This window comes from Eulemur rufifrons, chromosome 8 (assembly GCF_041146395.1).
Source record: "Eulemur rufifrons isolate Redbay chromosome 8, OSU_ERuf_1, whole genome shotgun sequence".
Classification (NCBI taxonomy): Eukaryota; Metazoa; Chordata; class Mammalia; order Primates; family Lemuridae; genus Eulemur; species Eulemur rufifrons.
The window spans coordinates 104,381,162-104,396,524 of NC_090990.1; the positions used below are offsets into that span (position 1 = coordinate 104,381,162).

At 36.6% G+C, this 15,363-nt stretch overlaps 1 protein-coding gene across 10 annotated transcripts in view; it reads right to left on the reverse strand.

The window, feature by feature from the left end:
- Positions 1-15,363, reverse strand: part of RPRD2 (regulation of nuclear pre-mRNA domain containing 2) — a 92,945-nt gene that overhangs the window by 11,968 nt on the left and 65,614 nt on the right. For 5 of the 10 annotated variants that reach the window (XM_069480674.1, XM_069480672.1, XM_069480677.1 and 2 more), the window contains exons 3-8: positions 13,761-13,861; positions 12,796-12,873; positions 11,496-11,548; positions 10,421-10,547; positions 8,424-8,599; positions 441-723 (exon numbers count right to left, since the gene is read on the reverse strand). In XM_069480674.1, the coding sequence (XP_069336775.1) occupies positions 441-723; positions 8,424-8,599; positions 10,421-10,547; positions 11,496-11,548; positions 12,796-12,873; positions 13,761-13,861 (818 nt within the window). The remainder of the gene's footprint in view (positions 1-440; positions 724-8,423; positions 8,600-10,420; positions 10,548-11,495; positions 11,549-12,795; positions 12,874-13,760; positions 13,862-15,363) is intronic. The other 5 variants (XM_069480673.1, XM_069480671.1, XM_069480681.1 and 2 more) reach the window with 1 other exon arrangement.

The following is a 15,363-nucleotide window of genomic DNA, read 5'->3' on the forward strand; positions in this document are numbered from 1 at the left end:
TGAAAAGAAAGATACATTTAATTTTAATAATTTATTTATCTCAGTATATCCCAAATTCTTCATTTCAGTCAGTTATAAATATAAAAATTCTTAATGAGATTTTTTTACTCTTTTGGGGGTGGTTTACTAAGTTTCTGAAATCCAATGTATATTTTATACCTATAGCACATCTCAAGTTTAACAAGGCCCGTTTCAAAATGCTTAATAGCCACATGTAACTAGTGGCTACTATATTGAACAGTGTAGATACTGGGCAAAGAATGATTCTTAACCCATATGGCATACCAAATTCTGAACTACTGCTCTAGAGATAATAATGCTATTTTAGTGTTCTAATCTTATAAGGATTGAATTATCTTTTAATACTTGCCTGTGATTGACTTATTGTTGGAAAAGCAAAACAGATATAGAGTAAGTTGTCTAATTAGCTAAGGACATACCAATGATTTTTGACCCATCATCATCTACATCTGAGAGTTCCATGTCTTCCACATCACGATTATCTGTGACAGGTTCAGGTGTGGCAGATTTCTCACTCTCCATGGTTGGTGACTGGGATTCCTCACCTCCCATTCCCTGAAAAGGAGACTCAGAACCAGTTGGGGAGGGAGCATCCATGCTTGGGGAAGGGACTGGTGATTCTTCAGGATCAGGAAGGGTTGATTTCAATTGATCCAACTTTTTCTTTAAATTGTTAACTCGGTTAGCAAAGGTTTTGTATGCCTAAAAAGAAAAAGGAATTACCATTTTGACTCTGATCAGATTTTCTGATTAATATTCACTGGCACAAAACAAAAGAATATCATCGTCTTTCCAATAGCACAGAGTAGTTTCTAATCTCTACTTTTTGCATTCTGTAAGTGAATATTACTATCCATACAGCTGCCTGAGTTAGAAACCTAGAGGTTATCTGTAATTTATCCTCCCTCACCTCTGTTTATCCATTGAACCAACCACTATTTATTGAGTGCCTAAATATGCTGATCACTCTTCTAGGTACTGAAGATAAGACAGACAAAAATAAAATCCAAAAATAAAGGACAGCTTGGGACGTCAAATTCTACTGATTTTTAAAAAAATAAACCTTTATACCCTACACCAAATTTCCCCTATTATTAACATCTTATATTAGTATGACACATTTGTCCATACTTTATTCAAATTTCCTCAGTTTTTACCTAATGTTCTTTTTCTAATCCAGGATCCCATTCAAGATACCACAGTACATTTAGTAGTCATGTTTCCTTTCTCCTTATGCTTCTCTTGTCTGTGACAGTTTGTTGGACTTTTCTTATTTTTCATGACCTTGACAGTTTTGAAGAGTACTGGTCAGGTATTTCGTAGACAGTCAATTGAAATTTGACTGATGTTTTCCCCATCATTAAACTAGGGTGGTGGGTTTTTGGGAGGAAGATCATAGACGTAAAGTACTACTGTCATCAGATCATATGAAGGGTACATCCAATCAATATGACTCATCACTGCTGATGTTAATATTGACCTACTTGGCTTAAATCCTATTGCTCTCCTGATTGTCTCAACTACCAATGCCTTAAAACTATCTTTTTTATTTTTTGAGAGTTTTAAACCATTATTAGATTGTGGTATCATTTTGTTTGGTCACTCAAGAAGCATTATTTTAAAAAATATGAATACATTATTAAATAGAATCTTGCTTTTGCTTCTGGATATAATTGCGTAGCTTGTAGTAGACCAATGCTCCCATGAAAAAAAAAATAGAAAAGCCAGATACATACATACATACACACACACACACACATACACACACACACCTGTTTGAAAGTACTGGACAGTGCTGAGGCAATCAAAACCTAAGTGGCAAATCCTACAGTGAGGAAACCATGAGGGGAGCTAAGCTGACATTCTCTAACTGCCTTTTCTCTTAGGGTTCTGCTGATTTTGGGGAGCTGGGTAAGAAGTTGAGAATTCAGGCAAAAAACAACAACAACAACAACAAAAAAAAACCAAAACAAGGCAGAGGGCCACTACTAAATAGAAAGAAGCAGAGCTTTTAACAGTCTCACTGGTGTGAATGGACAAAAATTAAGAGACGATGAAGGACAGAGCTCGCTCAGCAATTTTTCCTTCAAGTTATTTGCTGAATTCTAAAGCGGCGTGAGAGAGAAGCGGTCAAGCAGAAAACCCATGAAAAAGCAGAGCAGAGTTTCACTTGGTCTCATGGTACTGAGGAGACAAGGACTAGAGTTCAAAGCATGCCACAGAGATAGGCCCCTTGTGGTCACTCCAGGCTCTCAGTGGGAAAATCTACACCCTAGAAGCTGGAGTGAACCACAGGTAGACAAAGGTTTACCCAAATTGCAGTTCAGCCTCAAGTCAGTTCAGTTTCAGATCTGATTAATATTATCAGCCCCCACAATATCTGCTTAGCAAAAGGGTGAACTGCCTCTGGGGCAAGAGAAATCAACCAGAGATTCTACAACCTTTCATATACAGTGCTCAGCATTCCATAAAAAATAAGCAGGCGTGCTGATAGGTCCAAATGACTAAAAAGGAAAAACAGATGTTACAAACACACCTGTATCAGGTGAAGCCAATACTGGAATTATCTGACAAAAACCAAATGATTAACATGTTCATGAAAACAGAAAAAAAAGTTCCTCCTCCTTCCCTTCTTGAACAATTCAGTCCAAAACCCATTAGCTGGAGCTGAGGGGAAAGACTCAGTGGCCTAGAGTGAGATAATGGAGCCAAAATGGAGTAGGCAAAATGTATGCCTGGGAAGGAGGCACTGCAAGGAATGTTGAAGCCCAAGCAGGATAAAGAGTACTCCTGTAGAGGTGGTTGGGGAGGGAAGAAAGCACTGGAAAATTGGCTACACAGAAGGGGACTGATTAAATAATATACTGACAACAAGGGGAGCAATGTTTTGCACTATTAGAAAAAGCAATTAGAGGGCAGGGCGCGGTGGCTCACGCCTATAATCCTAGCACTCTGGGAGGCCAAGGCGGGCGGATTGTTTGAGCTCAGGAGTTCGAGACCAGCCTGAGCAAGAGTGAAGACCCCGTCTCTACTAAAAATAGAAATTATATGGACAGCTAAAAATACACATAAAAAAAAAAAAAAATGAGCCGGGTATGGTGGCACATGCCTGTAGTCCCAGCTACTCCGGAGACTGAAGCAGGAGGATCGCTTAAGCCCAGGCGTTTGAGGTTGCTGTGAGCTACGCTGACGCCACGGCACTCTAGCCTAGGCAACAGAGTGAGACTCTGTCTAAAAAAAAAAAAAAAAAAGAAAGAAAGAAAGAAAAAATGAAAAAGCAATTAGAAATGTGAAAAGGGGGGACTAGAATGAATCTTGTAATGTTGGATTGGAATTGGGAATAACAGTGTGAACTCATGGTTTTCAATAAGTAATACAGAAATATAGAAATCAATATAGATGTAAATGTGTGTGTATAGGTTAAAGTATGCATACATACCCTTGTAACTCTGTTACACTGATAGGGTCTGGTAGTAATGAATATACCTAGCCGTTAGATTTTCGTTTCTAAATATAGTTTTTCAATAAGGCACCGGGGCTTCTTGGGGAAATGACTGATTTCAGGTATGGGCAGGAAAAGAACAAGATAAGCCTACAACACTTTGTTCTAAAAGTAAGCAATTGCTCAAAAAATGATGGGGAATGTCAAAGAACACAGAAAGGAGCTCCCACTGGCCAACTCTTGTCAATTTGAGCATCAAAATAAATATTGATAAAAACGAATTAAAACAATGAATAAATAAGACTCTATGAGGCCGGGCGTGGTGGCTCATGCCTGTAATCCTAGCACTCTGGGAGGCCGAGGCGGGCGGATTGTTTGAGTTCAGGAGTTTGAGATCAGCCTGAGCAAGAGCGAGACCCCGTCTCTACTAAAGAAAAAAAAAATAGAAAGAAATGATATGGATGGCTAAAAATATATAGAAAAATTAGTTGGGCATGGTGGCACATGCCTGTAGTCCCAGCTACTTGGGAGGCTGAGGCAGGAGGATCGCCTGAGCCCAGGAATTTGAGGTTGCTGTGAGCTAGGCTGCTGCCATAGCACTCACTCTAGCCTGGGCAACAGAGCGAGACTCTGTCTCAAAAAAAAAAAAAAAAAAAAAAAAAAAAGACTCTATGAGTCCACAGTGATATAAATTGATGAATTCAAAATCTGATGAGGAACAAGATAGTTACATAGTTTCAAAATACCTCCCCACAAAATATTTATTAATTACTACATTCATTTCCTAGGGCTGTGGAAATAAAATATTACAAAATGGGTGGCTTAAACAGAAATTTATTATCTCCTAATTCTGGATGCTAGAAGTCCAAAATCAAGATATCAGTAGGGCTACGCTTCCTCTGGGACTAGGCAGAATTCTTCCTTGTCTTTTCCTAGCTTCTGGTGGTGGCCATCAATCCTTGGTGTTCCTTGACTTGTAGCTCATCACACCAGTATCGGCCTCTGTTAGTTACCCTATGATGTTCTCCCTGTGCCTATGTCCAATTTCTCTCTTCTTATGTGGACATCAGTTATACTGGATGATTAAAGCCCACCCTAATGACCTCATTTTAACTTGATTATATCCATAAGGACCCTATTTCCAAGTAAGGTCATATTCGTGTGAATTAGGGGTTAGGGCTTCAACATATCTTTTTGGGATGCACAATTCAATCCATAACAATTACCAAGGGAAAATTTTACAATGGACAAGCCTGGAAGATGCCACATTAATCAAGATATCAAAGAGAATATTACAGGTAGTGAGACAAATCAAACTTGTCTGCCAGTTGACAGGATGAAAGAAGAACACAGAATCCCTTTCTGTGATATTCATTCTAAAGATACATAACCTCAATCTGATCACAAATATCAGATAAATTCAAATTGGGGGAAATTATACAAATATTTGACTTGTAATCTTCAAACATATTTAGGTCATGAAAGTCAAGGACAATGCGGAAGGTCTGTTCCAGGTCAAAGGAAAACAGAGAGAGATGACAATCACATGCAGCTTGTGATTCTGGACAGGATCTTTTGCTATAAAAATTGGTCAATTTGAGTAGGGTCTGAGAATTGGATTATGAGTGTGTTGACATATCAATTAACTTTCTCAAGCCAGGTGTGGTAGCTCACACCTATAATTCCAGCAACCTGGAAGCTGAGGTGGGAGGATTACTTGAGGTCAGGAGTTTGAGACCAGCCTCAGCAACCTAGTGAGAGCTCATTTCTTAAAAAATGAAAAAAAAAAAAAAAAATAAATAAATAAAATAAATTAGCCAGGTGTGGTGGCACCTGTCCCCAGTCCCAGTTACTCCAGAGGCTGACGAGGGAGGATCACCTGAGACTCGGAGTTTGAGGCTGTATGGAGCCATGATCCTGCCACTGCATTCCAGACGGGGTGACAGAGCAAGACGACCCTGTCTCTTAAAATAATAACAGTAATGATAATACTTTCTTGATTAAATAACTACACTTCATGGTTTTGCAGGAGAATACGTCCAGTAGGAAATACACACTAAAAAATTTGAAGTGATGCGGTACAAACAACTTGTTTTCAAATGATTCAGAAAGAAAAGTCTTCAGACTGTATTTAAGATGTTTAAGTTTGAGATTGTTTCAAAAAGAAAAAAAAGACTGAAAAAAATGAAACAGAGGAAAAGATGAAGAAAACAGATGAACAGACTGAATTTTATCAGAAAACTGAATTCTTTCTAAAAATCAATCAAATGTCAATTCTGGAGCTGAAAAATAAACAAACTAAAAATTAATAAATGTGTTTAATGATAGATAAGATTCGACAGAATAGAATATTAACAAATTAGAAGACTAGTTAATAGAAAATATCTAGAAGAAAGCATAGAGGAAAAAAAGGATAGAAAATAAGAAAGACCATAAAAAAAGACATTTGGAACACAACAATGAGTTATAATATACATACTCATATGAGCTCCAAGAGGAGAAGAGAATGGAACAGAAACAATAACTGAGATCAGTAGCTGAAAAATTTTAAAAATTCATGAAAAACATGAAGCTATTTGTTATGCTTAAATTGTGTCACCTCCCACCCCCTAATTCACATGTTGAAGTCCTAACCCCTAGCACCCCAGAATCTGACTTTATTTAGAGACAGAATTTTCACAAAAGTAATCAAGTTAAATGAGGTCATTAGGATGGGACCTAACCCAATATGACTGGTATCCTTATAAAAAAGGGAAATCTGGGAGAGGGAAGGAGGGAGGAAGAAGGAAGAAGGGAGAAAGGAAGAGATTGAGAGAGAAGTAGGGAGAGAGTGAGAAAAGGAGGGAATAGAGAGAGAGGAAAAAGAAAGTACAAGCAAGCAAAAAAAGGCAGTAAGATGGAATCTAAATATTATTCGATTAATTAAAAAAAAAAAAAAGCAGAAAAGGAGTAACAAAGAAACAGGACAGATGGGAGAAATAGAAAACAAATATCAGATGGTCAAGACGGTAGACTTAAACCCAAGCATATCAATAAGTAGACTAAAACATTCCAAAGACAAAGACTGTCAGCCTGGATTTAAAAATAACAATAAAACAAAAACAAGATACAACTATACACTGTTTGCAGTGTATAGTTAACTTAAATGTAAAAACTTGTGGGATGCAACTTAGGGGGAAATTTATTGTATTAAGTGTACACTTTTTCTTTTCTTTCTTTCTTTCTTTCTTTTTTTTTTGAGACAGGGTTTCTCTGTCGCCCTGGCTATAGTGCAGTGGCATCATCATAGCTCAGTGCAACCTTCAACTTCTGGGCTCAAGTGATCTTCCTGTCTCAGCTGGGACTATGGGCGTGGGCCACCATACCTGGCTAATTTTTCTATTTTTTGTAGATATGGGGTCTCCTTCTTGTTCAAGCTGGTCTCTAACTCCTGGCCTCAAGAGATCCTCTGGCCTCTGCCTCCCAAAGTGCTAAGATTAGAGGCGTGAGCCACAATGCCCAGCAAATGTATACATTTTTTAAAAGCCAAAAATCAATGATCTAAGACATTTTAGACATAAGAATATAGAAAATTTCTCTCTCACAAATGCTTTTTGGGCAATTACTTGAGATTACTCCAGCAAAACAGGAGACAAATCAAGAAAAGATGACACAGAATCTGGAAAATAGAGGACTCAACTCAGAATAGCAGTAAAGAGTAGTTTTAGCCTGAGACTTAGCTCCTCCAAACAGGAACGGGGGATAGAAGTTCATGTAGGGAGGTCTCAGGGAAAAATGTGAACTCAGAATATCTGGTATACTGGAGAATTTAAACAAGGAGGGGAGCAGCTATGAGAAAGCAAACAATGTTAAGAAAAAGATTCTAGGAAAAAACCCAAAAACCTCTAGTGTAACCACAGTTACCACAAAACCTTGCAATGAATGATGTTTACATAGTTATAATACAAGCTTTTACAAAAGCTATTTTTCAACCTTTAGAGCAATGAAGAATTGATTATTATTACAGATAGAATATAAATATTATTAACCTTAACAATATAAAGTAAATATAGTTGACTAAAATTGGGAAATTAAAGAATAGATGAAAACTAATGGGAAAGACTGGAGATGTCAATACTCAAATTTTACAAAGTAGGGCGTTCAGAGTTAATGGGCAAAAAATAGTAAATATAGTACTTAATTTACAAAGGCAATTAACAGATTTAAAACAGTTATATAACAATATTGGGAGAAAAGCAGGTCAGTATAAGATAAATCCATGTTTGTCATACCAAGACAAGATACCAAGACAAGAAGTTAAAAGATATTTCTAAAACGGGATAAATGAAGAAAGAATATGCGCAAATTATTTACAAATATGGAGGCAAATGCCAGAAAAATAGTGAAATGGGTTAAAAGGGATTGTTTCTATGAAGTGGGACTTGTGGGACCTATAGTAGCATATGCTTTTATGACCACACAGAGTGATTAAAAGTAAAAAAAATAAAATAAAATAAAAAATAAATTAAGTATAAAATGGTTTCTTTCAGAGGCCATTAGACAAATGCCCATTTATTATCTCTCTCCCTTTCCTGTGGGGGTAAAGAAAAAAAATTTTCTTAATTCAGTCAAAATTTACATGACATCTAATAACAGAATGTTTCCAATCCAGTTTTCTGGCTTAAAAAAAAAAAAAAAGTGTATGTACTACTGCTGCCCAATTTTATATCCTGTAATAGTAACCTGGCATAGTCCTTTTGACATGCTAGGATTATGAGCTTTAGCTTCAGAAAGATGCAAGTCTTAACCTAACACCACTACTTACTAGCTATATTACCTTGTATAAGGTTACTAACCCTCTTCAAAAGTAATTTCATCTGTGAAGTGGAGATGATAATGCTTATCCTAACAGATAACGTATATAAACACTCTCTGACATATAATAAACATTCAGTAGGAGATAGTTTTAATTATTACTTACATTGGCCACCACTTTTACTTCTTTGTATTGTGCTTCATAGAAAATTCCAGCATTTTCCAGTGCTTCTGTTAGTGAAGGCCCATTTTTCACCTGCTTATCTAATCCATTCACAAATTCCTCCAGCTTGGAGCTTGCCTCCTCAAATTCTTTGGAAAACTTCTTCCCACCTGTTTTGTCTAAAATAACACAGGAAGTATTCATTTCACATACAAAATAAAAAATAAAAAATTTAATCTTTTAGCTGGCATGGTGGCACATGCCTGTAATCCCAGCTACTTGGGAAGCTGAGGCAGGAGGACCACTTGAGCCCGGGAGTTCAAGGCTGCAATAAACTAAGGTCATGGTGGGGAGGAGTCCACCGGCCCCTATAGTGGGGGCCGAATGCTACTCTTTGCCTCAAAAAAATAAAAAATAAAAAACAAAAACCACTAAGGCCATGCCACTGCACTCTAGCCTGGGTGACAGAGTGATAACTCATGTTGAAAGAAACTGTTTAAAAAAAAAAAAAAAAGTAATTTTTTGAAGAAAATCCCTCTCCATGAATCTGTTCTTACTGTTTAGTGTATAATAAATAGTCTTAGTCTCATAGTTTTATATAAAGAAGCTTCTCCAAACCACAAAATCACAAAACAGATTCGTGTGAGCCTGCTGGAGTGATGCAAGAGCAAAGAAAGGCATTTGTGATTCAGGTAAAGGAAAAAAGTTCAACTAGAACAAAGTTTGTGGATACTTCTTTTCTTCACAAATTGGATGTCACACTGCTACTTAAGAATAGCAGAATGGGATTCAATTCACTTATACCATAGCTTTTGCATTACAGAAGGTAATGAGATATATCTCTTAGATGAGAAAACTAAGGTTCAGAAAAGTAAAAATAAAACGACCCCTGTGTATATCACACTAAACATTCTTTCCTATCTTAAAAAGATCCTTGATAATTCAACATGTGTACTTCTTTCTCAGTGATGGCTTTGGATATGAGCATAAATTTTGGTTTTGCCTCTTATCCTGTGTAACTTGGGCAAGCTACTCGTGTCCTCATAAAGCCTCAGATATATGTATAACACAGAGATTTTTGGTATGCTCCTGGGTTGTTCTGAGAATGAAATTAGATAACATATGTTAAATTTAAAGTATGGTGCAGGAACAAAATAAGTGCCAAAATGAATAGCTAGTAGTTATTTACTCATTATTTCAAAAATACCCATTACGTGCCAAGCATTGCTCTAGGCGCTGGGGTATAGCAATGAACAAATAAGGATAATTTTTGCCTTATTAAGATTTACATTCTGGCCGGGCGCGGTGGCTCACGCCTGTAATCCTAGCACTCTGGGAGGCCGAAGTGGGCGGATCGTTTGAGCTCAGGAGTTCGAGACCAGCCTGAGCAAGAGCGAGACCCCACCTCTACTAAAAAAAAAATAGAAAGAAATTATATGGACAGCTAAAAATATGTATAGAAAAAATTAGCCGGGCATGGTGGCGCATGCCTGTAGTCCCAGCTACTCGGGAGGCTGAGACAGGAGGATCGCTTGAGCTCAGGAGTTTGAGGTTGCTGTGAGCTAGGCTGACGCCACGGCACTCACTCTAGCCTGGGCAACAGAGTGAGACTCTGTCTCAAAAAAAAAAAAAAAAAGATTTACATTCTAATAAATTGTTAGTATGGTTTACAATTTACAATATAAGGAAAAGAGAGCAACTCATTAGATTTTGTGACGTACTACAGTGACCTTATTAAAGAGCATTCCTGTAACAATTAACCACACACACATGTGAAATATAATTGTCTATCTATAACCCAATACACCAAGAAAGTACCAGAAGTGAGGAGAGGCATAAGAATTTACTTATGAAATTTATATGCTTGAAACCATTACCTGGGAAACCAGAGGTACCATGACCTAAGGTTCTCTTTATGAGGTAAATGAGTCTGATTATAGAAAATGACAGATCTGAAAAGAAAATCTAAATTATTCCATTTAAAATAATGTAAGTGTTACCTTTTAAGCATTTGAGAGTTTCTGTGCTGCACACATCTACCCTCATAGTTGACAACTGTTTTTCCTTCAATTCTATCTGATCTTCTGAGCGCTTGTATAGCAGCAGCTCTTCAATTAGGGCCTGCGACTGAATACAGACCAGAGTCATATTTCATTTACAAGATCATTATTATTCTTATTCTACTTCTCCCCATTTAAAAAAACAAAAAAAAAAAGAGACTAAAACTTACCAAAACCCTGAGAGGAAAAAAACCATTCACTTTCTCTCATAGGGATATCAATGATCATTTCTCATGTCAAAACCATATTGTCAGCTATATACTTTTAAAAGAGCCATTCCCTTAAATTATTCAAAGCTAATTTACGGATACAGGGTTAAGACTGAAACAGACGAAGGCCCACTTATAGCCTCTTTAAATTTTAATTACATAAACATAGTCTTCTGATACTCTAAGCAAATTCTAATTTAGAAGAGTTTCATTGGCTGGGTGCGGTGTCTCATGCCCATAATCCTAGCACTCTGAGAGGCCAAGGTGGGAAGATCACTTTGAGCTCAGGAGTTGGAGACCAGCCTGAGCAAGAATGAGACCCCGTCTCTACTAAAAATAGAAAAATTAGCTGGGCGTGGTGGTGCGCACCTGTAGTCCCAGCAACTCAGGAGGCTGAGGCAGGAGGATCACTTGAGCCCAGGACTTTGAGGCTGCTGTGAGCTAGGCTGATGCCACGGCACACTAGCCTGGGCGACAGAGCAAGACTCTCTCTCGAAAAACAAATTAAAAAAAAAAAAAAAAAAAGGAAGAGTTTCAGGGATAGATAAAGCCCTTGGCATAAATTCAATATAGAACTCAGCTGGTGATAGATATTCTGGAAGGTTACTTCTCCCATTAGAGGAACAGATAAAACTCCAAGCAATCTAATCTCAATCTGGACTCCTTAAGAACAGTTCAAACATGTTGAAAACATAACTGATGTGCAATTGAATGAAAAAAAAAATCTTACTGGGACTATATATAGGAAACTGTAACACAAAAGGGTGAAAAATGCTTTGCCATCTTAAACAAATGCAGTAACTTACTCGAAATTCAGCAACTATCTTAGACTTGAGAGCGGCTTTTGGATTTGTGGATGCTGTTAGAATTAAACAAGAGATCATTAAGAATACAGACACAGAGAGTTGAATAATACTTAGGAAAAATTTTAGCTCTATAGTTAAGGGTGTACTCTTTGAACATACGGCAAACATGCACATTTAAGTCATAATATAATTCCTAGAATGGACTATGAAATTTAAAAACTCCCAAGCATGGTCAATATAAAAATATACTATTTAGATAGGCCTAACCTACTTACCTCTGGCAGACCCTTGAAGTCATAAAGTCCTAGAATTATTGATTTGAAGATACTGAGATACATGAAGTACCTTCTTTTCTTAGTCTGGGTGTAAGATCTCACTACCTCAAATTAAGTGTGTTGAGGAACAGGACATCCAATTAATCCTGAGCACTGGCTAAAGAAAATTACTTACAAATATCAACTCTATTCCTATTATTTAGCTTTGAATGTATTTTTCTGCTGACTTAATTCATAGCAAAAATAGGCAACGAAAGTTCTAAGTACATTACCACTGTGGTTGAACTTTGGCTGAAATGACGACTCTTGTTGTTCCTAAGCATGCAACTTATGACCAAAAGGATGTTAGAAGACTCCCTTAATCATGATGAATATCACATGCTCGCTGGAGCAAAGCCATCCCAAGTGTCTTGTTTTACCTCCCAATTCTCACTGTCTTTTACTTTGTTCCCTCCATACCTTCAAGTCTCTCTCAATATTCCTCAGTTTGCCTATCACATGCAGTATTCCACTCCCTTGATCTCATGCTGGGTAAATATGATAAACATAACAGGAGCTCCAGTTAGAAAATGAGCTTCTGGCCAGGATTTGAGGCCCATGTCTAATTTGGTAGAGTGTATCCCCAAATCTGAAGGATTTCATGGTTCCCACAGAAATGCTTCTTAATGCCTAGTCTCCTCTTCAGATCTGTTGTTTAATGCCAGCTGCCTCTAACTTCATACATCTTTGAACCTGAGAATTAGCCTGGGTACTATCAAGTATTTTTTTTTCTTCTTTCAATCCCCCCAACTACTCTTGAATCTTCACTCAATTAAACCCTTTTTCTGCATTTCCTTTTGTTTAAAAGTGGTTTTTTTTTTTTCCTTTAGAAGTAACTCCATGATGGCTTGTTTAGTATAAGTCACTGGGAGCCTCCCAGGCCTGGAAAACACAGGTTTATGCCAGGTACGATGTCAAATGGTCTACATTTTCTTCTGCTCCAAAAGAGGAGGTAATTTTATATTAGTTGAGATTTTGGTCCTTACTTTGTGATTTCTTCCACTGCTTATTCGGTTGTTTGTTCAGATTTTCTTTCAGCTGCTTCTGAGTTTTGAAAGTGGTACCTGGAAAACATTTCAGTTTTTGCAATCTGGCATTATGGGAAGCTGTTCTGTCTGTCCACTTCAGAGCCAAAGTTGTAGCATGAAAAAAGGCAATCCGAGACTGTGTGTTGTTTCTTTCTTTCTTTTTCTTTCATTTTTATAAAAAAAAAAAATAGAAATTCCCACTAGATCTAAGAAGCTGTCAAATGAACATGACTTCTATAATCAGTGAAATTATCAATTTTGAAAAGAATAGGGCAGGAGGCTTGAAAATACCAGTTAACAAATGGAAATGAAGAATTTAACAGCTTCTTAGAAAATGCTATTTTTAAAGCAAATTTCTAGTCAAATGATGGTCATGGTAGCAGATTATCATCAACTTCTATTCAATGACTTAATTACATGCATCTAATACATAGGAGCTAAGAACTAATACATAAGAACTTTTTTCCTTTTAAAAAAACAGGAATACAACTTACTGTACATCTAAATCAAAAGAGTCTGAAGAATACCAATAAATGCTTTCAATTAAACAGCTTAGTGAGAACTAAAACCCTGTCCAAAAATTCTCCAAAGTACAGGGCAGTATTTATTAAATATAAACAATGAATGACTCGAAACACTCTTAAATTAAAGCAAATGCAGGAAAATAATCAGATGGCTATCATCACTTAATATGCTTGACTTTTTTAGTCAATAAAAACAAAATCCAACCCCCATCCCAAAAATCAATTCTACTTAACTTTTAATTCAAACAGATCAAGATTTTCACAAGTATTTACTTTAAACAAACAGGACCAGATCTAAAACTTTATTTTTCATTATTGTAAAACATGACCAGATCTATAAAATATATAATTGTAAATACTAACTCAAACTTTTCTTTTAGGAGAGAAAAAGATACTTACTCAAAGCTTCTCTCAATGCCACAATCATTTCTTCTGGGTATACATTTCTGTCTTCCCAGATTTTAAAGATTCGTTCTATAGACTTAGAGACAGATGGATCCCTGAAGAGAAAAAAATATATACACTATAAAAATATTGACATATTTCAAACTAGAAATCTGGAAAAAAAGTTGTCAACAAAATTATTGTTGTGAGCTGTGAGCTAGGCTGACGTCACGGCACTCTAGCCCAGGCAACAGAGCTAGACTGTCTCAAAAAAAAAAAAAAAAAAAAAAAAAATTTATTTTCAAAATTTCTTCTGATGTTTATTTCAAAATATTTTTTTCTACAACATCCATGACTAAGAAATATTAAACACTTATTCAAGACTTTTATCAATGACATAGATGAGACTATGGATGACATACTGTAAGTTTTGATGGATATGAATTTGAGAGGGCTAGTCAATGTGCTAACTCACACAACTGGCATTCCAAAAGACAGGCTTAATCCAAAAAGATGAAATCTAGTAAGTAACAACTTGGTCGAAAAAACAATTACACTAGTACAGAATGAGAATACAAAGTTTAAGAATGCTATGATTTTTCATTTCTTCTTTTAAAGGTTTGGACAAAAATAATCATGATTCAATCATATACTGTAACATGTTTTCTAAAAAGCTATCACACAGTACTATAAAAATACCCATTTGGAATGAAGTGAAAGGTATTAGTTTATTCTATTTGTTTGCAGATGAGCTTCTGGGTTTAGGATGGCTCTTTCATTTTAAAAAAAATGTTAAAGTAGAAGTGAATGAGAAATAATTACCAGTGTTTATTACTGTAAAGATTTAAAATATGTCTAATGTAGAACTGTAGAATAAGCAGAAAAAACAACACAGCGAAGGCATAACTGAGTAAGGGAGAGGAATCAAACTGGTTCCAGCATGCAAAATAAAAACAAAAGAATGGAGTTAAAAGGAAAGAAATTTCATTTTAATAGATTTGCCAAAAGACCAAACAGAAACTTAATCTTTTTTTTTTTTTTTTTGAGACGGAGTCTCGCTCTGTTGCCTGGGCTAGAGTGCCATGGCGTCAGCCTAGCTCACAGCAACCTCAAACTCCTGGGCTCAAGCGATCCTCCTGCCTCAGCCTCCTGAGTAGCTGGGACTACAGGCATGCGCCACCATGCCCGGTTAATTTTTTTTTTCCTATATACATTTTTAGTTGTCCAAATCATTTCTTTCTATTTTCAGTAGAGATGGGGTCTCACTCTTACTCAGGCTGGTCTCGAACTCCTGACCTCAAGCAATCCTCTAGCCTTGGCCTCCCAGAGTGCTAGGATTACAGGCGTGAGCCACCGTGCCGGCCCAGAAACTTAATCTTTCCGTAAGCAAATCCACCAAACCATAACAAGACTGAAGTATTAAAAAAAAAAAAAAAAAAAAAAAGCTATGTCAATTTTATAGCCCCTCAAATATGAGAGTCTATGAATCCATACATCATGTATTCACAAAGAATCTTTTTGCCAAAGAACAGCATGAAACAAAAAATTGTATTAAACCTCTAGGAAATTACAATTTTCTGGAGGTTTATTAAGCAGAATAGACAGACTCCCATTTTTT